This window comes from Mesoplodon mirus, assembly GCF_964341445.2.
Source record: "Mesoplodon mirus genome assembly, chromosome: 14".
Lineage (NCBI taxonomy): Eukaryota > Metazoa > Chordata > Mammalia > Artiodactyla > Ziphiidae > Mesoplodon > Mesoplodon mirus.
In genome coordinates, this window is record NC_138990.1 from 50699306 (window position 1) to 50725399 (window position 26094).

The following is a 26094-nucleotide window of genomic DNA, read 5'->3' on the forward strand; positions in this document are numbered from 1 at the left end:
AGCCAGTCTATATCTTTTGGTTGGAGCATTTAATCCATTTACATTTAAGGTAATTATCGATATGTATGTTCCTATTACCATTTTCTTAATTGTTTTTGGTTTGTTATTGTAGTCTTTTCCTTCTCTTGTGATTCCTGCCTAGAGAAGTTCTTTTAGCATTTGGTGTAAAGCTGGTTTGGTGGTGCTGAACTCTCTTAGCTTTTGCTTGTCTGTAAAGGTTTTAATTTCTCCATCAAATCTGAATGAAATCCTTGCTGAGTAGAGTAATCTTGGTTGTAGGTTTTTCCCTTTCATCACTTTAAATATGTCCTGCCACTGCCTTCTGGCTTGCAGAGTTTCTGCTGAAAGATCAGCTCTTACATACAAGGGATTCCCTTGTATGTTATTTGTTGGTTTTCCCTTGGTGCTCTTACTATTTTTTGTTTGTATTTAATTTTTGATAGTTTGATTAATATGTGCCTTGGCATGTTTCTTCTTGGATTTATCCTGTATGGGACTCTCTGCACTTCCTGGACTTGATCAACTATTTCCTTTCCCGTATTAGGGAAGTTTTAAACTATAATCTCTTCAAATATTTTCTCAGTCCCTTTCTTTTTCTCTTCTTCTTCTGGGACCCCAATAATTTGAATGTTGGTATGTTTAATGTTGTCCCAGAGATCTCTGAGACCGTCCTCAATTCTTTTCATTCTTTTTTCTTTATTCTGCTCTGTGGTAGTTATTTCCACTATTTTATCTTCCAGGTCACTTATCCGTTCTTCTGCCTCAGTTATTCTGGTATTGATTCCTTGTAGAGATTTTTAATTTCATTTATTGTGTTGTTCATCATTGTTTGTGCTTTAGTTCTTCTTGGTCCTTGTTAAATGTTTCTTGAATTTACTCCATTCTATTTCCAAGATTTTGGATCATCTTTACTATCAGTTTTCTGAATTCTTTTTCAGGTAGACTGCCTATTTCCTCTTCATTTGTTTGGTCTGGTGGGTTTTTACCTTGCTCCTTCATCTGCTATGTGTTTCTCTGTCTTCTTATTTTGCTTAACTTACTGTGTTGGGGGTCTCCTTTTTGCAGGCTGCGGGTTCGTAGTTCCCGTTGTTTTTGTTGTCTGCCTTCAGTGGCTAAGGTTGGTTCAGTGGATTGTGTAGGCTTCCTGGTGGAGGGGACTGATGCCTGTGTTCTGGTGGATGAGGCTGGATCTTGTCTTTCTGTTGGGCAGGACCACGTCCGGTGGTGTGTTTTGGGGTGTCTGTGACCTTATTATGATTTTAGGTAACCTTTCTGCTAGTGGGTGGGGTTGTGTTCCTGTCTTGCTAGTTGTTTGGCATGGGTTGTCCAGCACTGTAGCTTGCTGGTTGTTGAGTGGAGCTGGGTGTTGGCATTGAGATGGCGATCTCTGAGAGATTTTCACTGTTTGATATTATGTGGAGGTGGGAGGTCTCTGATGGACCAATGTCCTGAACTCGGCTCTCCCACCTCAGAGGCACAGGCCTGATGCCCGACCAGAGCACCAAGACCCTGTCATCCACAAGGCTCAAAATAAAAGGGAGAAAAGGAAGAAAGAAAGAATGAAAAATAAATAAAATAAAGTTATTAAAATAAGAAATAATAAAAATTTAAAAAATTTACAAGGTAATTTAAAAAAAAGAAAGAGCAACCAAACCAAAAAACAAATCCACCGATGATAGCAAGCACTAAAAAGTATACTAAAAAAAATGAAGAGAAAACGGACAGACAGAACCCTAGGACAAATGGTAAAAACAAAGCTATACAGACAAAATCACACACAGAAGCATACACATGCACACGCACAAAAAGACAAAAAGAAAAATATGTGTATATCGTTGCTCCCAAAGTCTACCGCCTCAATTTGGGATGATTCATTGTCTATTCAGGTATTCCACAGATGCAGGGTACATCAAGTTGATTGTTGAGATTTAATCTGATGCTCCTGAGGCCGCTGGGAGAGATTTCCCTTTCTCTTCTTTGTTTGCACAGCTCCTGAGGTTCAGCTTTGGATTTGGCTCTGCCTCTGTGTGTAGGTCGCCTGATGTCGTCTCTTCCCCAGCTCAGACAGGGCAGGGTTAAAGTATCAGCTTATTAGGGGACTCTGGCTCACTCAGGCCGGGGGAGGGAGGGTACGGAATGCTGGGCGAGCCTGCAGTGGCAGAGGCCAGAGTAACGTTGCAGCAGCCTGAGGCGCGCCGTGTGTTCTCCCGGGGAAGTTGTCCCTGGATCACATGACTCTGGCAGTGGCGAGCTGCACAGGCTCCTGGGAGGGGAGGTGTGGATAGTGACCTGTGCTTGCACACAAGCTTTTTGGTGCCCACAGTAGAAGCCTTAGCATTTCATGCCCGTCTCTGGGTTCTGCTCTGATAGCCACGGCTCGCACCCGTCTCTGGAGCTCATTTAGGTGGTGCTCTGAATCCCCTCTTCTCGTGCACCCCAAAACAATGGTCTCTTGCCTCTTCGGCAGCTCCAGACTTTTTCTCGGACTCCCTCCCAGCTAGCTGTGGCTCACTAGCCCCCTTCAGGCTGTGATCACGCAGCCAATCCCAGTCCTCTCCCTGGGATCCGACCTCTGAAACCAGAGCCTCAGCTCCCAGCCCCCACCCGCCCCAGCAGGTGAGCAGACAAGCCTCTGGGGCTAGTGAGTGCTGGTTGGCACCGATCCTCTGTGCTGGAATCTCTCTGCTTTGCCCTCCGCACCCCTGTTGCTGTGGTCTCCTCTGTGGCTCCGAAGGTTCACCCCCCACCACCCCTGTCTCCGTCTCTGCCAGTGAAGGGCTTTCCTAGTGTGTGGAAACCTTTCCTCCTTCACAGCTCCCTCCCACTGGTGCAGGTCCTGTCCCTATTCTTTTGTCTCTGTTTTTTCTTTTTTCTTTTGCCCTACCCAGGTATGTGGGGAGTTTCTTGCCTTTTGGGAGGTCTGAGTTCTTCTGCCAGCATTCAGTATGTGTTCTGTAGGAGTTGTTCCACATGCAGATGTATTTCTGATGTATTTGTGGGGAGGAAGGTGATCTCCACATCTTACTCTTCTGCCATCTTGAAACTCTCCCAAATTTCTTTCTTAAGTGTCTGTTTTTACTGGAGTTTTAGCCAGTACTCAGTTTAGTGAGCCAACATTTCATCAAATTGCTTTACTTAATAGACTCCAGGTAAAAATAAATGAACTTTAAAAAGATAGCATTTGCAACTGCCTGTTTCCACTTATTTATATGAGGTACCTAGAGTAATCAAATTCATAGAAAGAAAAAGTAGCATAGTGGGGACTTCCCTGGCAGTCCAGTGGTTAAGACTCTGCACTTCCACTGCAGAGGGCATGGATTCGATCCCTGGTCGGGGAACTAAAATTCTACATGAGATGCCCAAAAAAACACGGCCCCCCCCCAAAAAAAGAAACAAACCCAAAACAAAAAGCAAGCAAACAAACCAGAGAGGAGCATGGTGGTTGTTGCCTTGGGGTGGAGTGGGGAGTTGTTGTTTAATGGGTATAGAGTTTCAGTTGCAGGATGAGAAGAATTCTAGAGATTGGTTGCATAAGTAAACTGTACAGTTAAAAATGGTCAAGAGGGTACATTTTATGTATGTATGTATGTATCTTACCATAATTAAAAAAAATTAAAAAGAGGGGGAAAAGATAGCACCTGCAATAATGTTAAAAAACATCACATTCCTAGGAGTGAATCTGTCAAAGGATTTACAAGCCCTCTGTGCTAAAATCTACAGAACACTATTAAGAGCAATTAATGACCTAAACAGAGGAATATGCTATGTGCGTGGGGGGCTCAGTATTTTAAAGTTTCAGGTCTCCTCAAATTAACCTACGTTGTCAATGCAATCCGTAACAAAATTCCAGCGCTTGATTTTTGTTGTTGCCGTTGCTGTTGTTTTTTCTGGTCTTGTGGAACTCAAGCTGACTTTAAAATTCATATGGAAATGTGAAAGGCTAAGAATAGCGAAGCCAGTCATGAAGAATAGAATTGGAGTACTTCCACTGGCAGATACCAAGACTTATTATAAAACTATATCAATTAAGGCAGAGCTTAGCATATTGTGGTTCTTGGACTGGCAGCATCAGCATCACCTGGGAGCTTGTTAGAAATGGAATTTCTCCGGCTCCACTTCACACCCTGTTGAATCAGAATCTCTGGGGTTGGGGCCAAGGAGTCTGTGTTTTAACAATCTCTAGATTATTCTTATGCACTTGAAAGTTTGAGGAACACTGAATTAAGACATTTTGACACGAGGAAATACAGACTAACTAGTGGAACAGATAGAGAGTCCAAAAACAGAGCCATACATACACAGTTCATCTGACTTATGTCAAATCTGGCGTTGCAGTGCAGTGGGGAAAGGGTAGGCTTTTCAATACATGGTACTAGATGATTTATATCCATATGGAAAAAAGCTATCTTAACCCCTATATCATACTAGATATACAAAAAATCAATTCCAAATTGAATATGTGGAAGTAGAAAGCAAAACTGTAAAGTTTTTAGAGGAAAAATACAGGAGAACATCTTTGAGACCTTAGGACGATCAAAAAGGACAATAAAGCTCTAACCATAAAACAAAAAACAATAAACTGGTTGACTAGTAATATTAAACACTTTAAATTTCAGAAGATACTGTTAATATTTGTAAAGCGCTTAGACCAGTGCCTTACCAGCACAAGTATGTGTTGTGTATTTGTCAAATAATAAGAAGAATATGTTACCCTCTTCCAACAAAAAGACAGGGGAGCTTGTGTTCAGAAAATATAAAGAATATTTAACAAATTATCAAGAAAAGATTTTTTTTAATTTATTTATTTTATTTATTTATTTTTGGCTGCATTGGGTCTTCGTTGCTGCATGTGGGCTTTATCTAGTTGCGTTGAGAGGGGGCTACTCTTCGTTGCAGTGCACGGGCTTCTCATTGTGGTGGCTTCTCTTGATGCAGAGCATGGGCTCTAGGTGTGCGGGCTTCAGTAGTTGTGGTGCCTGGCCTTCAGTAGTTGTGGCTCGTGGGCTCTAGAGCACAGGCTCAGTAGTTGTGGCACACGGCTTAGTTGCTCCATGGCATGTGGGATCTTCCCAGACCAGGGCTCAAACTTGTGTCCCCTGCATTGGCAGGTGGATTCTTAACCACTGTGCCACCAGCGAAGCCCAAGAAAATTTTTGACAACCCAACAGAAAACAGCAGGCAAAGGACTTCAGTAGGGATTTAAAAGAGAGGCATTAAAATGGGCATTAACATATAAAAAGGTGCACAACTTTATTAACCAGTAGAGAAATGCAAATTCGTTAGAGAAGTGAAAATTAACCATAACGGAATACTACTAAATACCCACCAGAATGGCTAAAATGTAAAAAATAGACAATATTGAGTGTTGCAAGGTTGTGAAGTAACAAGGACTCTAATGTTTCTAATAAGAGTGTAAAGTGGAAAACCTTTTAGAAGATTGGATGTATTCCTGAAAGCTAAATACTCTGACCTAGCAATTTCACTCCTAAGTATATGTCCAACAGAAACACTTGTACATGGTCACCTAAACTGATGGCACATTCTGATAGCACATCTAGAATGTTCACAGCAGATTTGTAGTAGCCCCAGATTGGAAACTACCTAAATGCCCATTAGCAGGATAGTGGTTAAATAAATTGTATATTGCAGTGAAATATTATTCAGCAATAAAATGAACTTTCTTCAACTATTTAGAGCATTAAAGCATATATATCCTGTTTAATTTTCTTTTTCTTTACCTAATGTCTCATATTCTGATGATTTTTACTTTGTGGGCAGCAGTGTTTTGTAAGATATATTAAACACAGCCTATCTGCAGTTACCTCCTCTTAGAAAGACTTTCCCAATTCTGTATATCTCCCAGCCAAACAAATATAAGATAAATGCATTCTTCAGTGATATCATTATCCAGTCAGTTCCTTCTTTAAAGCTTTTCAAATGTCTGTTTTTCAGATTGCATTTTACTTTCAGCGTTTAGTGAGAATGTTTTGCTTGAGCTTCACATAAAAGTCTCAAACTCTTGTTCTCATGCCAGCATAGAAAACAGTCTGAGTTGGTAGTTTTCTGAGGAAAATATCTCCTCGCTTTGGTATGCAAACCTTTTAAAGCTGGGCTTTAACTGACAAGCCCACGGCCTGTGCTGGCCCATGTGGCATGATGTTATTGGTGTGAAGTGACCGTGTGGCTGGGGACTGTGGGGGAAGACAGAGTTTTCCTCCACGCTCTTAGGGTTCCAGACTGGGTCTGAAAATTAAACTGACAAAGACAGATTAATGGGAAAAAAGTGCACACATTTCTTAATAGAGATTTTGTGTAACACAGGAGCCTTCATAAGGAAATGAAGACCTGATGAAACAGTTCAACCTGAGTATTTTAGTGCTAGGTTTGATGAAGTGTGGGCAGTCGTGGAGGAGTATGATAGTTCAAAGGTAAGGGTAGTAAACTGGGAGAAATTTAGTAAGGCCTGCTTGTTGGGATTCTTCTCAGGGTCCTTTTGTCTTCAGAGATAAGGATGCACCTTTCCTCTGGGTATAGGGAAGGCACCTCTCATGTGAGAGTTTTATGACCTGTTTCAGGAGAAAAGGGCAGTGGGAAGGTCAGAGTGATCTTCCTGCTTCAGCTGTTTTCTCAGACTCCTTCAGCTTAAAATGCTCAGTATGCCCAGGTGCCATATTTTGGGGATAGCTGATGGTTAGGGCCATCACCTGTGCCCACTCTGGATGGTGCATTCCTGCTGAGGGTGAGAGAAGGCATTACAGGAGAAATCCCAGAGGGGACCACATGTGCTTTTTAGCAGGTACTCTCAGAGGCTAGTTAAGTGTTAACTTATTCATGTTTCTTTAATCCTCACAAGTTTGTGAGAGATGGGAGTTACTACTTCTGTTTTAGAGAGGAGGAAAATGAGATCCTAAGAGGTCAGGTGGCTTCCCAAGGTCACCCAGCTAATCACCTCACTTGGTGGAGCTGGGATTCTGATCAAGCTCTGGCTGACTTGGAGATTATCCCCACTGTTCTACAGAGCCATTTCCTCAGTGCTCTTCCATCCTGTCAAGAGGTACCGAGACAGTCCCTTTAATAAAATGAAGAGAAAACAGGCGACCCACTGTAGGTAGTAGAATCAGTGTGCAGATTTACTTATTTCATGTCTTCTGTTTCATCATGTATATATTTATAGTGCCATATAACTGTATTCCAAGGAGATAAAAGTATTTTAATTTGCAAACTTAGTTATAGAAGAATTAGGTTACTTAATAGTCATTGCATTAGAATGTAAGTTCTCTGAGGGCAGGGACCTTGTCTGTCTTGCTCGCTACTTTGTCCCTGGGGCCTTGTGCACACTGCCTTGTACAGAGTAGGCACTCAAGTGAATTAATGAATGAACACATTTCAGTAAGAATTTATTCTTCTGATTCTCCTTCTCCCTTATTTACATATTCTTTGTTTACTCCTCTTCTTCTACTTCCATTTAATAGAGCCGTTTCCTAAAGTTCTTTACTGAGTCCTCTTCTTACATTACTCTACCAGTGTTTCCTGGGTACTGTCATCCACTTCCTTGGAGAAAGTGTTAAGAAAACAATGTAAATATGTTCTGTGGCTGTAACAAAGTGAAATCTTGCCATTTGCGACAACATGAATGGATCTAGAGGGTATTATGCTAAGTGAAATAAGTCAGACAGAGAAAGATTGCACGATCTGACTTATATGGTGAATCTAAATACCAAAACAAGCAAATAAACAAAACAAGATGAAAACAGACTCACAGATTCAGAGTAGAAACAGGTGGTTGCCAGAAAGTGAGGTGGGGTGGGCGAAATAGGTAAAGGGGATTAAGAGTTACAAACATCCAGTTATAGAATAAAATAAGTCATGGGGATATATTGATAATATACAACATGAGGAATATGGTCAATAATATTGTAATAACTTTGTATGGGAAAAGATGGTTACTGGACTTATTGTGGTGATCACTTTATAATGTATGCAAATATCAAATCATTATGTAGTACTTTTTTTAAAAATAATTTTTAGTTTTTGGCTGCGTTGGGTCTTCATTGCTATGCATGGGCTTTCTCTAGATGTGGGGAGCAGGGGCTACTCTTCCTTGCAGTGTGTGAGCTTCTCATTGCAGTGGCTTCTCTTGTTGCAGAGCACAGGCTCCAGGCGCTCGGACTCAGTAGTTATGGCTTGCGGGCTCTAGAGTGCAGGCTCAGTAGTTGTGGCTCATGGGCTCTAGAGCGCAGGCTCTGTAGTTGTGGCGCATGGGCTTAGTTGCTCTGCGGCATGTGGGATCTTCCCAGACCAGGGCTCAAACCCATGTCCCCTGCATTGGCAGGCAGATTCTTAACCACTGCACCACCAGGGAAGCCCTGTAGTACTCTTGAAACTGACATAATATTCAATGTTAACTCTGTTTCAGTTACAAAATGAAAATGGTTGAAGCTCATGCATCCCAGTGCAATTTCCAAAATAAAAGATGTTGTTTTGGGGATCGAGACCAAGTATTAGAATCAGCTTTTGCTTCTAATGAAGCTGTGACACTGAGCAAGTGATCTAACCTGTTGGTGCTTCAGTCTCCTTTTTATTGTAAGAAAGTTGGCAAAGATTTGGAGTTGACAATTCACATACCTATAGGGGCCAGGCAGGTAATAGAAATGATGGAAGTGAGCTGGGCATGGTACAGTAAGACGTTGCAGGGACGGTGATATAGTTTATATACACTCCATTGAAAGACTTCTTGCTAACTTTTAATGAGAATTTGGAGTTACAAGGGAATATGACCAAAAACAAATACGTGTATTAGCTTAGCCTACTAGTTCTTAACTTTGGCTATGCCTTAGAATTACCTGGGGAGTGTTTTAAAAAACACCGATGCCCAGATCCTGCTCTCAGAGATCTGACTTACTTTTAAAATACCAAGAGCTTCTCCTTCTAGTGCGCAGCTAGGTTTTGAATGATTAATTGGACGCTAATTAACTAGGATGTTTTTTATACCTGACTTTTAGAAATAAGCAGATAATCAAGGATGTAGTCAGCTTTCAGACGAATAAACCTTTTGCCTTTCTTCGAAGCAATCTTCACTGAAAGTTATTGTTGTGAATGATCACTCGGGCAGCATTGGTTTCCATGTCATCAGCAAAGAGCTTAAGTTGTGTTCATTATACCAATCAGTCCCTATTGTCTCATAATACATTTTGCCCTTCTTTTCACGCACCCAAAACTTTCACTTTTTCCCCACTACATTTGTGGTCATATTCAGTGGTTTCTACTGCACTCTGTGAACTCATGGTTGGTCACAGCTTTCTCTGGGGCTAGGATTCAGTATGTGCATATTCAGAGTTTTCTTATGAGCCAGTCTTTCTTAAGATGCCCTCTCTAGGATAGCATTTTAACTAAAATTAGAGACTCCCTACCCTAACCAAGACTAGAATGCATTCTCAAAAATTTTAGAGTGGTTTTCTTAAAGTTTGATTTGCATTTGCATCAGTGGATTAGGATATTTAATGAAAGGTACCAGATTTCTAATTATTTGTTTTTGTTTGTGAGTTTGGATGATTTTTAAAAATTTATTTCAAATTTGAGAAAGATGGCATTTATTTTATGTAGTTTATTTTCTCACTTTTTTTTTTTTTTTTTTTTTTTTTTTTTGTGGTACGCAGGCCTCTCACTGTTGTGGCCTCTCCCGTTGTGGAGCACAGGCTCCGGACGCGCAGGCTCAGTGGCCATGGCCCACGGGACCAGCCGCTCTGCGGCATGTGGGATCCTCCCGGACCGGGGCACGAACCCATGTCCCCTGCATCGGCAGGCGGACGCTCAACCACTGCGCCACCAGGGAAGCCCTATTTTCTCACATTTTTTAATAACTCGTGAGATAAAAAGATTTATTAATTTATGGTATGATACATTCTGCTTACCTTTTGATTATATGGAAATATTCTGATTCATTCCTTAAGGAATTTATTCAGTAGAACAGGTCAACTAGGTTAAGTAATGACTCTGCTCAGATGAACACATTCTTCATAAAAAATATTCTTCATAAAAAATATAAAGCGCATGTTGTCTTTTATTATTTTTCACTGAGGTGATTTTCAAATCTGCACTCAGCAGTACCTGATATATTCATTTTGTTATATTCAGAGTGGAATTATCCAGCTTATCCATTCCTTCTGTGGTCTTTTTTTTTTTTCTTTCTTTCTTTCTTTCTTCCCCTCAGTGTTTGCTTTCGCAACCCAAGTTCTGGGCCATTCAGACATCAGCTTTGATCCTCCGGACAAAACTTGAGAGAGGAAGCACACGCCGAGTGGAACGGGCAATGAGGCAGACACAGGTAAGAATTAATGTGGCAATTTTTGTTATTCTTCCAGCTCTTTATTATTATCAATAACCGTACATGTTTGTTGTGAGTATAAAATCATTTTCCTCTAACACGTTTTATTATTGAAGAGTGTTGTTTCAGAGTTTGCTTGGCTCCAAAGCCCAACTCTGTCACCTAGCTCTGTGACCGTAGTATTTAACCTTTCTAAAGGAAAGCTGTTCCGCTACTCAACATTTCTGACGCCAAGTATGTGGGTCTTTCACACCAAGCATTTCATGATTTCCCTGTGGACATCAACTGGGTGTCCTACAATTTAATTCAATTCTGACCCTCCCTGGAATTAGTGCAGACCCCATATGTTAAGGGCTAAGTTCCAAAAGACAGCCTCGCACATCAGATTCCAATCTCAAGTCTTCTACTTCTGACTGACTGGCTATAAATCAGGGGTCCTCACGACCTCCTCCTCACCTCAGGTTTGATAATTTGCTAGAACTGGCTCACAGAACTCAAGGAAACACTTAATTACTATTACTGGTTTATTATAAAGGATGTTATAAAGGATTCCAATGGACGGCCAGATGAAGAGGTATATAGGGCAAGGATCCTGAGCAAAGGAGCTTCTCTGTCTTTGTGCAGTTTGGGGTGCACTCCCCCTCCCAGAACGTCGGTGCGTTTTCCAACATGGGTGCTCTCTGAGCCCATTTGTTTTGGGGGTTTTTATGGAGTATCTATTATGTGGGCATGATTGATTAAATCAGTGGCCGCTGGTGATTACCTTAACCCCCAGCCCTTTTTCCCTCCCTGGACCTTGGAGTGGGGCTGGAAGTTCCAACCCCCCAGTCACATGGTTGGTTCCTCTGACAACCGGCCCCCATCCTCCCAGAGTCACCTTATTGCCATAAGCTCAGGTGTGGTGAAAGGGACTTACTATGGATAACAAAAGACACTCTTCTAACCCTACCACTCAGGAAGTTACAAGAGTTTTAGTTTCATTTTCATTATCTATATAAGGGGGTAATAATAATTGTACTCATAGCATAGGTTTGTGGTGAGTGGTAAAGAGATAATACAAGAGTTAGTGAAAAAGGTATGCAGTTTCACAGACATAGATTGTATGAGGAAACAAAATTAATCCTAATGCAAAAATATTCACTGATGAACTGGAATGAATAGTCTCTATTCCAAAGTGTTTTTTTTTAAACTACTGAAGAATATTTTATTAATTTCTGTATTTAAAAATATTTCTGATAGACACCTCACTAAGCTTAGAGCACTCTATTGATGCTGCTGGAAATATAGTACAAAGTTATTCCTTAGGTTCTGTATCTTTCCTAGCTTTCCAGTTTGAAACCTGCATGATTCTCTGAATTGTGCAGATGATGCTTTTAGATATCAAATAAACAAGATGTGCTTTGCTTGGGGAAAATGGATTTGAAGAAAGAGCCAAATCACCATGCTTTGGCCCTTTGCCCCTGTCTTGGCCTTACTATATCTGGGGTCTCTTCATCTTGCCATGCAAATGCTACGTGATGAAGAGAGTGGTATACCTTTCTACGTGTACAACAGAATGAGGGAGTTGTTATTCCTGCCTCTACGGGAAAAATCAGAGAAAATCTTTTCACTCCCCGACCCAGAAAATTTGGAAATTAGTCAGATCGTGGAACAAGATCAATTAGACAAAATTTGTCTAATATTCTGTTACTTGTTGAGCCATTTACTTCATAATCTGAACTTTTGCCAATTCCTCTGATTCAGAGTTTGATATTACTAATTGTTGAAGTTATTGCATCCCTAAAGAATAAGAGGAAAATGATTTTTAAAATACATGTATACATAAAACAATGTTTTAAAAAAATTCTCTTTTAGTTTCTGTGGAAATCTGTTCCCTTGCTCAGCTGTACAAAGTGGTAAAACAATAAAGTGGTAAAGCAGAAAGAAGAATAGGCTAGAAGGAACTCTTAGGGAAAAGCTTAATCTTGTCACATGAAAAGTTGAAGAAATGCAGGTATGATGAGGTCAGGTGACTTGCCCCAGTTTGCCTGGCTAGTTAATGACAGAGTCTGGACTTTAACTTACACAGTAGCAGGCAGTTACATTGAAGAATGCAGACCAGCTTTTTGGTGGGGTTAATGGCGGACTCCGGGAGTCTCACTCCAAGGAGTGCTTCCCAGTACTTCTGCTGTCAGTGTTCTTGTCCCCGCAAGTAAACCACAGCCACCCACCACCTCTGCAGGAGACCCTCCAACACTAGCAGCCGTGTGGCTGACAGGGTCATGGTGCTCCAGCTGGGTGTCAGGCCTGTGCCTCTGAGGTGGGAGAGCCGAGTTCAGAACATTGGTCCACCAGAGACCTCCCGGCCCAACGTAATATCAAACGGCGAAAGCTCTCCCAGAGATCTCCATCTCAACGCTAAGACCCAACTCAACTCAACGACCAGCAACCTAGAGTGCTGAACACCCTATGCCAAACAACTAGCAAGACAGGAACACAGCCCTACCCATTAGCAGAGAGGCTGCCTAAAATCATAATAAGGTCACAGATACCCCAAAACAAACCACCTGACACAGTCCTGCCCACCAGAAAGACAAGATCCAGCCTCATCCACCAGAACACAGGAACCAGTCCCCTCCACCAGGAAGCCTACACAATCCACTGAACCAACCTTAGCCACTGAAGGCAGACAACAAAAACAACGGGAACTACGAACCTGCAACCTGCAAAAAAGGAGACCCCAAACACAGTAAGTTAAGCAAAATGAGAAGACAGAGAAACACACAGCAGATGAAGGAGCAAGTTAAAAACCCACCAGACCGGGCCTCCCTGGTGGCGCAGTGGTTGAGAGTCCGCCTGCCGATGCAGGGGATACGGGTTCGTGCCCCGGTCTGGGAGGATCCCATATGCCGCGGAGCGGCTGGGCCCGTGAGCCATGGCCGCTGGGCCTGCGCATCCGGAGCCTGTGCTCCGCAACGGGAGAGGCCACAACAGTGAGAGGCCCGCATACCGCAAAAAGAAAAAAAAAAAAAAAAAAAAAAAAAAAAACCCACCAGACCAAACAAATGAAGAGGAAATAAGCAGTCTACCTGAAAAATAATTCAGAGTAATGATAGTAAAGATGATTCAAAATCTTGGAAATAGAATGAAGAAAATACAAGAAACATTTAACAAGGACCAAGAAGAACTAAAGCACAAACAAACAATGATGAACAACACAATAAATGAAATTAAAAATTCTCTAGAAGGAATCAGTAGCAGAATGACAGAGGCAGAAGAATGGATAAGTGACCTGGAAGATAAATAGTGGAAGTAACTACCACAGAGCAGAATAAAGAAGAAAGAATGAAAACAATTGAGGACAGTCTCAGAGACCTCTGAGATGACATTTAATGCACCAACATTCAAATTATAGGGGTCCCAGAAGAAGAAGAGAAAAAGAAAGGGACTGAGAAAATATTTGAAGAGATTATAGTTGAAAACTTCCCTAATATGGGAAAGGAAATAGTTGATCAAGTCCAGGAAGCGCAGAGTCCCATACAAGATAAATCCAAGGAGAAACACGCCAAGGCACATATTAATCAAACTATCAAAAATTAAATACAAACAAAAAATATTAAAAGCAGCAAGGGAAAACCAACAAATAACATACAAGGGAATCCCCATAAGGTTAACAGCTGATCTTTCAGCAGAAACTCTGCAAGCCAGAAGGCAGTGGCAGGATATATTTAAAGTGATGAAAGGGAAAAACCTACAACCAAGATTACTCTACCCAGCAAGGCTCTCAGTGAGATTCGACAGATAAATTAAAACCTTTACAGACAAGCAAAAGCTAAGAGAATTCAGCACCACCAAACCAGCTTTACAGCAAATACGAAAGGAACTTCTCTAGGCAGGAATCACAAGAGAAGGAAAAGACCTGCAATAACAAACCCAAAACAATTAAGAAAATGGTTAATAGGAACATACATATTGATAATTACCTTAAGTGTAAATGGATTAAATGCTCTAACCAAAAAACATAGACCGGCTGAATGGATACAAAAACAAGACTTGTATATGTGCTGTCTGCAAAAGACCCACTTCAGACCTACGGACACATACAGACTGAAAGTGAGGGGATGGAAAGAGATATTCCATGCAAAGGAAATCAAAAGAAAGCTGGAGTAGCAATTCTCATATCACACAAAATAGACTTTAAAACAAAGACTACTTGTATACAAGACACAAAGAAGGACACTACATAATGATCAAGGGATCAATCCAAGAAGAAGATATAACAATTGTAAATATTTATGCACCCAGCAGAGGAACACCTCAATACGTAAGGCAAATGCTAACAGCCATAAAAGGGGAATCGACAGTAACACAATCATAGTAGGGGACTTTAACAGCCCACTTTCACCAATGGACAGATCATCCAAAATGAAAATAAATAAGGAAACACAAGCTTTAAATGATACATTAAACCAGATGGACTTAATTGATATTTGTAGCACATTCCATCCAAAAACAAGAGAATACACTTTCTTCTCAAGTGCTCATCGAGCATTCTCCAGGATAGATCATATCTTCAGTCACAAATCAAGCCCTGGTAAATTTAAGAAAATTGAAATTGTATCAGGTATCTTTTCTGACCACAATGCTATGAGACTACATATCAATTACACAAAAAAGTCTGTAAAAAATACAAGAACATGGAGGCTAAACAATACACTACTTAATAACCAAGAGATAACTGAAGAAATCAAAGGGGAAATCAAAATATACCTAGAAACAAATGACAATGAAAGCACAATGACCCAAAAACCTATGGGATGCAGCAAAAGCAGTTGTAAGAGGGAAGTTTGTAGCAATGCAAGCCTACCTCCAGAAACATCTCAAATAAACAACCTAAGCTTACACCTAGAGCAATTAGAGAAAGAAGAATAAAAAAAAAACCCCAAAGTTAGCAGAAGGAAAGAAATTATAAAGATCAGATCAGAAATAAATGAAAAAGAAATGAAGGAAACAGTAGCAAAGATCAATAAAACTAAAAGCTGGTTGGTTCTTTGAGAAGATAAACAAAATTGTTAAACCATTAGCCAGAATCTCACGAAGAAAAGGGAGAAGACACAAATGAACAGAATTAGAAATGAAAACGGAGATGTAACAACTGACACTGCAGAAATACAAAGGATCATGAGAGATTGCTACAAGCAACTCTATGCCAATAAAATGGACAACCTGGAAAAAATGGACAAATTCTTAGAAAAGCACAACCTTCAGAGACTGAACCAGTAAGAAATAGAAAATACAAATGGACCAGTCAAAAGCACTGAAATTGAGACTGTGATTAAAAATCTTCCAACAAACAAAAGCCCAGGACCAGATGGCTTCACAGGCGAATTCTATCAAACATTTAGAGAAGAGCTAACACCTATCCTACTCAAACTCTTCCAAAATATAGGAGAGGGAGGAACACTCCCAAACTCATTCTATGAGGCCACCATCACCCTGATACCAAAACCAGACAAAGATGTCACAAAGAAAGAAAACTACAGGCCAATATCACTAATGAACATAGATGCAAAAATCCTCAACAAAATACTAGCAAACAGAATCCAACAGCACATTAAAAGAATCATACACCATGATCAAGTGGGGTTTATCCCAGGAATGCAAGGATTCTTCAGTATACGCAAATCAATCAATGTGATACACCATATTAACAAATTGAAGGATAAAAACCATATGATCATCTCAATAGATGCAGAAAAAGCTTTTGACAAAATTCAACACCCATTTATGATAAAAAAACCCTCCAGAAAGTAGGCACAGAGGGAACTTAACATAATAAAGCCCATATATGACAAACCCACAGCCAACATCGTCCTCAATGGTGAAACACTGAAACCATTTCTACTAAGATCAGGAACAGACAAGGTTGCTCACTCTCACCACTATTATTCAACATAGTTTTGGAAGTTTTAGCCACAGCAATCAGAGAAGAAAAAGAAATAAAAGGAATCCAAATCGGAAAAGAAGAAGTAAAGCTGTCACTGTTTGCAGATGACATGATACTATACATAGAGAATCCTAAAGATGCTACCAGAAAACTACTAGAGCTAATCAATGAATTTGGTAAAGTAGCAGGATACCACATTAAAGCACAGAAGTCTCTTGCATTCCTATACACTAATGATGAAAAATCTGAAAGAGAAATTAAGGAAACACTCCCATTTACCACTGCAATAAAAAGAATAAAATACCTAGGAATAAACCTACGTAAGGGGACAAATGACCTGCATGCAGAAAACTATAAGACATGGGTGAAAGAAATTAAAGATGATACCAACAGATGGAGAGATATACCATGTTCTTGGATTGGAAGAATCAACATTGTGAAAATGAGTATACTACCCAAAGCAGTCTACAGATTCAGTGCAATCCCTATCAAAAAATACTACTGGCTTTTTTCACAAAACTAGAGCAAAAAATTGCACAATTTGTATGGAAACACAAAAGACTCTGAATAGCCAAAGCAATCTTGAGAAAGAAAAACGGAGCTAGAGAAATCAGTCTCCCTGACTTCAGTGTATACTAGAAAGCTACAGTAATCAAGACAGTATGGTACTGGCACAAAAACAGAAGTATACATCAATGGAACAGGATAGAAATCCCAGAGATAAACCCATGCACATATGGTCGCCTTATTTTTGATAAAGGAGGCAAGAATATACAATGGAGAAAAGTCAGCCTCTTCAATAAGTGATGCTGGGGACACTGGACAGCTACATGTAAAAGAATGAAATTTGACGCTCCCTAACACTATACACAAAAATAAACTCAAAATGGATTAAACAGCTAAATGTAAGGGCAGACACTATAAAACTCTTAGAGGAAAACATAGGCAGAACAGCCTATGATATAAATCACAGGAAGATCCTTTTTGACCCATCCCCTAGAGAAATGGAAATAAAAACAAAATAAACAAATGGGACCTAATGAAACTTAAACGCTTTTGCACAGCAAAGGAAACCATAAACAAGATGAAAAGACAACCCTCAGAATGAGCTAAAATATTTGCAAACGAATCAACTGACAAAGGATTAATCTCCAAAATTTACAAGCAGCTCATGCAGGTTAATATCAAAAAAACAAACAACCCATTCGAAAAATGAGAAGAAGACCTATGTAGACATTTCTCCAAAGAAGGTAAACAGATTGCCAACAAACACATGAAGGAGAATGCTCAACATCACTAATCGTTAGAGAAATGCAAATCAAAACTACAATGAGATATCATCTCATACTGGTCAGAATGGCCATCATCAAAAAATCTACAAACAATAAGTGCTGGAGAGTGTGTGGAGAAAAGGGAACACTCTTACACTGTTGATGGGAATGTAAATTAATACAGCTAATATGGAGAACAGTGCGGAGGTTTCTTAAAACACTAAAAATAGAACTACCATACAACCCAGCAATCCCACTACTGGCATATACCCTGAGAAAACCATAATTCAAAAAGTGTCATGTACCTCAATGTTCATTGTAGCTCTATTTACAGTAGCCAGGACATGGAAGCACCCTAAGTGTCCATCAACAGGTGAATGGATAAAGAAGATGTGGCACATATATACAACGGAATATTACTCAGCCTTAAAAAGAAACGAAATTGAGTTATTTGTAGTGAGGTGGATGGACCTAGAGTCTGTCATACAGAGTGAAGTAAGTCAGAAAGAAAAAGACAAATACCGTATGCTAACACATATATATGGAATCTAAATGAAAAAGATAAAAGGTTATGAAGAACCTAGGGGCAGGACAGGAATAAAGACACAGACCTACTAGAGAATGGACTTGAGGACATGGGGAGGGCGAAGGGTGAGCTGGCACAAAGTGGGAGAGTGGCATGGACTTATATATACTACCAAATGTAAGATAGATAGCTAGTGGGAAGCGGTCGCAGCACAGGGAGATCAGCTTGGTGCTTTGTGACCACCTAGAGGGGTGGGATAGGGAGGTTGGGAGGGAGATGCAACAGGGAAGAGATATGGGAACATATGTATATGTATAGCTGATTCACTTTGTTATAGAGCAGAAACTAAAGCACCATTGTGAAGCAATTATATTCCAATAAAGATGTTAAAAAGAAAAAGAAAAGATGTAATGGCAGGTCCTAAAGGTGGCAGATTTGGAAGGGATGTCTAAGTGAGTCGTGCCAAACTTAGAAGGGACTGTTGTGTCACACCTAATGGTAAATAAATCAGTATTATAAAATTCACAGAGGAAGAAGGAAATCCAAGTTGAGGAAAGTCCATTAAAAGCACCCTATCTAATGGAAATTATTCTAGGCTAGAGTTCTTTAATTATTGTATCTTCAGGACTATGATGATGGTGGTAATGATGAAGAAAATAATGTTTATGGAAACATTGGTTATTTTAGAATTCAGAAGCAGCTTGTATTAAAATCTTATATTTTCCAGTATTTATTTATACCCTGCTTTTTACCAGTGGGGTACAAAATACCTATCTATCTATCATCATTCTGCTTCTCCCCCACCCCACCATGCCACATCTCATCCAAGTCCAAATAATCAATATCTTCTGTATCATAAGATCACATCTTTTTCTTCTTTCCTTTAGTATGATGAAAGCAATGTATTATACATATACAAATATGAAGGAAATTAATTGAAACCACATACATTCAAGGGAACCGTCTTATTTCCAATCCAAAAAAACTTGCGCAAACTAAATGTCATCATTGTCTAATAACGTTCATATTAGTGTTAGATAAACTCAGTTCAGTCACTGAGGGTTAATGTTAGGTTACTTTATGTTCATTATTAAGTAATTTTGCTGGTGAATTTTAATTACCCAGTTATGTTTTAAACCTTTTAATTTAAATTGTGAAGATTTGTCCCTGTCGAGGTAGTTGTGCCTCTGAAGATGTTTGCATGGCAAGAGTCTTTTCCTTCACCCTTGAATTTCTGGGAGGACATTGCATTGAATTGAGAATTTGAGATTGCAGCAGTTTTCTGTCACTGGAGACTATTCATGCTGTCATTTGACTTTCTTAACTGTGGGAGCTAATTGAGATTTCACAACTTTTAAATGAGTATTTTTAGAACATCTATTTTTTTTTCTTTTTTAACATCTTTATTGGAGTATAATTGCTTTACAATGGTGTGTTAGTTTCTGCTTTGTAACAATGTGAATCAGATATACATATACATATATCCCCGTATCTCTTCCCTCTTGCATCTCCCTCCCACTCTCCCTATTCAACCCCTCTAGGTGGTCACAAAGCACTCTCTTGTAGACGGCATATATATGGGTCTTATTTTTGTATCCATTCAGCAAGCCTGTGTCTTTTGGTTGGAGCATTTAATCCATTCACTTTTTTTTTTTTTTTTTTTTTTTTGCGGTATGCGGGCCTCTCACTGTTGTGGCCTCTCCCGTTGCGGAGCACAGGCTCCGGATGCGCAGGCCCAGCGGCCATGGCTCACGGGCCCAGCCGCTCCGCGGCATATGGGATCCTCCCAGACCGGGGCACGAACCCGTATCCCCTGCATCGGCAGGCGGACTCTCAACCACTGCGCCACCAGGGAGGCCCCCATTCACTTTTAAGGTAGCTATCGAAATTTGTGTTCGTATTACCATTTTCTTAAACGTTTTGGGTTTGTTTTTGTAAGTCCTTTTCTTCTCTGTGTTTAATTTTTAATTACCTACTTATTAGCAGGAATAATTGAGAGTTAGCTAAATTAAAGATTATATTTTCATCTGGCAATTTAGCAATCTGAGAGGAGTAGAGAGCAGCGTTTGTAATATCCTACAGTCCAAATCTTCAGTCGAGTGCCAAAGCTAACCGGAACGGAGCAATCGCTGTGATCACACTGAGGGTAACGTAGAGGTCTCAGTGGGTAGTAATTCACATTTTGGTTGGTTGTATTTTTTTTTAAGGGGAAAGAGGTAAAGGAATTTCAGTTTTTTTCTTATACAGGGTTTCCTAAAAAATGATGAACTGCATGCATAAATCACTACCCTTTGAGGTCATTAGAAGAAGTGATAAGAATTGTAGAGCAGTTATACTCCAATAAAGATATTTAAAAAAAAGAAACGATAAGAGACTGGAGTTCATGAGTTAGCTACTTAATTATCTGGAAATATGTTCACTCTGTATTTCTCAACATACCATAAAACAAAGCTTTTCCTCTATATTACAAGCTGGTCATTTGTTCTGCATTGCAGACTGCTCTCAGAAGTTTTAGTGTCTCAGAATATGCACCTGCTCTATTACATTTTCACATATCTTCTTCATGAAAGTACATCCACATGAATTATATTTGGCAGGCTTGGCATTGACCTTGATGTGTGGCTATTTGCGTGATGGAATATATGGCTGTTATTATGGATGACAGGAGGTGGAGGGGAGCACGTGATGTAGTAATTCAAGCTGACCTTGGCCGTATTTGGCTTACCCCACGAGGGGGTATGGCTTCACAATTTGAGAAGTTGCATTTGATTTTTATACTTTAAATATCCTTTTCTAAATATAAGGTGCTTGTAATAGACAGATTGATGTTTAGAGCTTTTCGAGACTTTTTATACTTCTACTTCAGTACATTTCAAGGACAGGTCTCAGTAGGAAACTTTTAGTTGTAAGGGACAGAAACCCAATTCAAACTGGCTGTAAAAAAGGAAATTGGGGCTTCCCTGGTGGCGCAGTGTTTGAGAGTCCGCCTGCTGATGCAGGGGACGCGGGTTCGTGCCCCGGTCTGGGAGGATCCCATGTGCCGCGGAGCGGTTGGGCCCATGAGCCATGGCCGTTGGGCCTGCGCGTCCGGAGCCTGTGCTCCGCGGCGGGAGAGGCCACAGCAGTGAGAGGCCCACATACTGCAAAAAAAAAAAAAAAAAAAGGAAATTGGTTGACTGTTATAATAACTGGGAAGTCTAGGGGTATTCCGATCCCAGAGTTAGCTGGATTCAAGGCTCGAAGAGATCATCAGGTCTTTCTCTTTTTTCCCATCTCTGCTTTTCTCTGCCTGCTTCAGTGTCAGAATGTCTGTTGTCAGAAAAGCACCAGATTTTATTGTCCATAGACCTCACAATCCAAGAGGAAGAGATGTCACGTACTGTGGCCAAGGCTAAGCACCCTAACCTCTTATGCTTCACTTCCCTTATCTGGAGAATGGAGAGAGCAGTAATGCCCACCTCATTCAGATACTGAGGGGTTAAATGACTTAATATTTGTGAACCCTCAGTAAATGTTGACTGTTTCTATTATCCTGACTTGAAAGGCGGTACAGGAAAATAAAGCTGCCCAATCCTTCATAACTCACCAAAGGCAATCATTACTACCTAGAATAGAATGCTTTAGATTTAGAAAATCCAAAAACATTGGGATAATTACAGTGCTTCATGTTTAGTGTGCTGAGTCCCGCCACTGAGCTTTTCAAATACCTGAGATATGAAATCATGTCTTCCGTTCAGCTCTGTACTTCACCTGCGTTAATAACCATGTGTAGCGCTTGAAAGTTATTGAAAAGTATACTAGAACTTGCTCCTGTGACTGTAGCTATGCTTTTTTTTTTGGAATCATTATAGTTACTACTCTTTATTCAGAACTGTGTACAGTTACTACCGTTTACTGGATACTCATGTGCCAGGTTCTAAATAATCCTAGGAAGTAGGCACTATTTATATTTTTACTGATGAAGAAACTGAAGCACCGAAAATATAAGTGACTTACCCAAGGTCTAATTGAATTCAAACCAGGTCTGTCTTGGATTTCAAAGTCCATGCTTTTTTTTTTTTTAATTATTTTATTTATTTTTGACTGAGTTGGGTCTTTGTTGCCGTGCGCAGGCTTTCTCTAGTTGTGGCGAGCGGGGGCTACTTTTCGTTGCAGTGCACGGGCTTCTCATCGCGGTGGCTTCTCTTGTTGCAGAGCACGGGCTCTAGGCACGCGGGCTTCAGTAGTTGTGGTGCCTGGGCTCAGTAGTTGTGGCTCGTGGGCTCTAGAGCGCACGCTCAGTAGTTGTGGTGCACGGGCTTAGTTGTTCCACAGCACGTGGAATCTTCCCAGACCAGGGCTTGAACCCATGTCCCCTGCATTGGCAGACAGATTCTTAACCACTGAACCACCAGGGAAGCCCCCGAAGTCCATGCTTTGACTCACCATGCTGTATTCTTCTCAGGAAGCTCTGAGAAAGAAGATATCAGTGGAAGACTTGGCATCATCTGGGGGAAAGGGGTTGAACCAGCATAGGCAGGAAGAACTGAATAGAGGCTTTTGTGAGGAAGGTTCGGTTGTAGAACTCAGCGTCTGAAGGCCTACAATTTAGGTGAAAGGAGAAGGAAATGGATTGTACACAATATCAGGATGCAGTCCCGTGTGGGAGAAGAACGTGCACCTGGGTGAGTGAAACTGGCTTCTGCTAAGGCCAAGGAAGGGGGATGCCTGGACAGAGGCTGATAGGCTGAACCAGGATGTGAGTTTCATGATATAATAGATTAGTAAAAATATAGGCAACAATTAGTTCATAAATAAGTGAGATAAAAGAAGGGAGGAGTGATAAACAACATAAAATATTGTTAATAGTTAAAAAAATATTTTGAAAACCTAGAAAGTTACAGAACAGTGAAAACTCAGTAACAGCAGACAAACTTACTAGTGGAATAGAATAAAGTACACCCACTTAAAGCACACTTCTAAAGGCACTGAATGCTAACTTCAGTCAGATTCTAGTCGGGGCACACTGAAGGTCTTTGACAGAGTCAGATTGTGTTGATTGAACTGACACATTGGTTTTTCCTGGGACAGCACCCTGTGTACATCTTAAGAGCCTTATACAATATTTCTCAAACTTGCCTGAACATATGAATCACTTCCAAGGTGCTTGTTAAAATATAGCTCTTCATGGGACTTCCCTGGCGCAGTGGTTAAGAATCCACATGCCAATGAAGGGGACACAGGTTCGAGCCCTGGTCCGGGAAGATCCCACATGCTGTGGAGCAAGTAAGCCCGTGTGCCACAACTACTGAGCCTGCGCTCTAGAGCCCACGAGCCACAGCTACTGAGCCTGAGTGCCACAACTACTGAAGCCCGCACGCTTAGAGCCCATGCTCCACAACAAGAGAAGCCACCACAATGAGAAGCCCACGCACCGCAACCAAGAGTAGCCCCTACTTGCCGCAACTGGAGGAAGCCCGCACCCAGCAACAAAGACCCAACGCAGACAAAAGTAAAATAGATAAAATTAATAAATTAAAAAAATATATATATATATATAGCTCTTCAGCCCAGCCTGCAGAAATTCAGGGTCTGGTGAGGGTGGTGATGATGGGTACGTTTGGAAGAGACTGCCCCTGACAGAGGCAGGTTGTTACTCTTTTGTAGCTCCAGATATTTTCCTGTCTTACATCCAAGTACAAACAGAACAGAGACTAAAAGGGCATTTATCAAGGCCTGGAGGCCAGCGTTGTGATTTAACGGGACTGGGTGCCAGAAGGAACCTTAGAGGTGAGTGTTACTGAGGGCTGCAGACGAGGGCCAGGTGGAATTGAGCTTGCTGAGGAACAGATGCTTTGCATCTGACTGAGAGTGCTCAGGAAAGTAGGGGTAATTATTATTAGACTTAACTACTTTAACTTTTTTAGAAAGAATAATACTGGGAATTTAAAGCATTCATTTAAGTTTTAATAAGTATTCTTTGCACTCTTATAATACTTGCAGACTGTAAACAGACTGACTTTTCTCATTTCCTAATCTTTTAAGACAAGATAATAAAGGAGAACTTCTAAGTATTGCCTTAAATATTAAGCAGGGTCCCCTGGAGAAGTTGTGGGAGAAGGTTGGAGGTGGGCGGCGTCTGGGGAAGGCACGAGAGATTGTGCATCTCCCAGTTCTCGGGGTGATTGTGGAGCCCCGAGGCTCCTCAGACCTTTCAGAGTGTCCAAGGTCACAACTGTCTTCACAACAATATTGAGATACTGTTTATCTTGTCACTGTGTTGATACTGAATCAGCAGAAGCAATGGGGGATCAAACTGTTGGTCCCTTAACCGGAATCAAGGTCAGGACACCATACTGTGCTGGTAGTCATCCTGTGCTTCACCACCACGAGTTTGTAGCTTAAAAAAAAGAAAAGACAGTTTTGTTTTTTGGGTTTTTTAAATTAATTAATTAATTTATTTTTTGGTTGTGTTGGGTCTCTTAGTTGCAACATGTGGTATCTTCGTTGTGGCACGCAGGATCTTCTGTTGAGGCACACAGGCTTCTCTCTACTGTGGCGCACGGGCTCCAGAGTGCATGGGCTCAGTAGTTGTGGCACGCGGGCTCTCTAGTTGTCGCATGCTGGCTCTAGAGTGCGTGGGTTCAGTAGTTGTGGCACGCGGGCTTAGTTGCCCTGTGGCTTGTGGGATCTCAGTTCCCCAACCAGGGATTGAACCCATGTTTCCCTACATTGGAAGGCGGATTCTTAACCACTGGACCACCAGGGAAGTCCCAAGACAGTTTTGTTTATGAATGTCTTTGATAAAGCAGTAAATATTATTTTATTAAGTCTTCACCCTTGACAGCGTGCTTTTTAATATTCTACGTGATGAACTGGGAAGTACTTGCAAAACACTTGTGCTGCGTGCTGAAGTACAGTGGTTGTCTCAAGAAAAGCTAAGCGAGTTGCTTTTCCCAGGAAACACTATTTTTTACTAAGAAGAACTATTGACAGACTGTGGGTATTCATACTTGGGTATTTGGCAGAAATTTTCTCAAAAATGAATGAAGTGAACTCATCACTTCTAGGAAAATAATTGACAGTATTTCTTACCAGTGATAAAATTTTGAGCTTTTAAGAAAAAAAATGAGACTTTTGGAAATCTTTTATATGCATTTATGAATTTGACAGCTTTCCAATACTTCAAGACTGGGCTGAGAGTTTTCTTGTGAGATTATTGGTGATATTAATGCATACAATTTTTAATATTATATGAAATATATCAACATTTGTAAATCTGCACATTTTCCAAATGACTAATACATGATGTAAAAAATCAAGCATGGGTAAAAGATCCATTCAAAGTTCAAGATACATCAGTGAGTAGATTTTTGTTTTTTGGTTTTTTTTAGACCAGTGGATTTTTACTGTAACAGAATATTTAATGTACAGGGAAACATTCATTTATAGGATTTCAAATTCCACATTGCAGGTAACTCTAAGAAGCTACCACATTTTGAATTTTGATGTAGTATCAAAGAATAATATGCACAATTAACTGAAAAAGCTGTTAACATACTTCTCCCTTTTCCAACTACCTATCTGTATGAGGCCAAATTTTCTTCATAAATTTCAACCAAAACATCATATTGCAACAGATTGACTACAGAAGCTGGTATGAGAATCCAGCTGTCATCTATTAAGCCAGACATTAAAGAGAGTTGCAAAAATGTAACACATTGACAGTTTTTTGTTTTTGTTTTTGTTTTTACTTTTTTCTTTGTGCCACTCAGCTTGCAGGATCTTAATTCCCTGACCAGGAATTGAACGTGGACCCCCAGCAGTGGAAGCTCGGGGTCCTAACCACTGGACTGCCGGGAATTCCCAAGACATTGCCAATCTTTTCAAGACTTCTCTTTTTTTGGGGGGGAAATATAGTTATTTTTCATAAAACATATTATGTATGTTAATGTAATAGATTCATTATTTTCTTTTAGAATGGATTAATATTTAAATTTTATTCAGTTTTAATTTCTAATATGATAAATATTGATAGATGATAGCCCACACAAACAAAAGCTCTTTG

General features: G+C 40.4%; 1 protein-coding gene across 2 annotated transcripts in view; it reads left to right on the forward strand.

Annotated features, from left to right (window-relative positions):
* Positions 1–26094, forward strand: part of TTC27 (tetratricopeptide repeat domain 27) — a 183888-nt gene that overhangs the window by 69856 nt on the left and 87938 nt on the right. For both annotated transcript variants that reach the window (XM_082642251.1, XM_082642250.1), the window contains exon 10: positions 10211–10324. In XM_082642251.1, coding sequence (XP_082498377.1) covers positions 10211–10324 — 114 coding nt within the window. The remainder of the gene's footprint in view (positions 1–10210; positions 10325–26094) is intronic.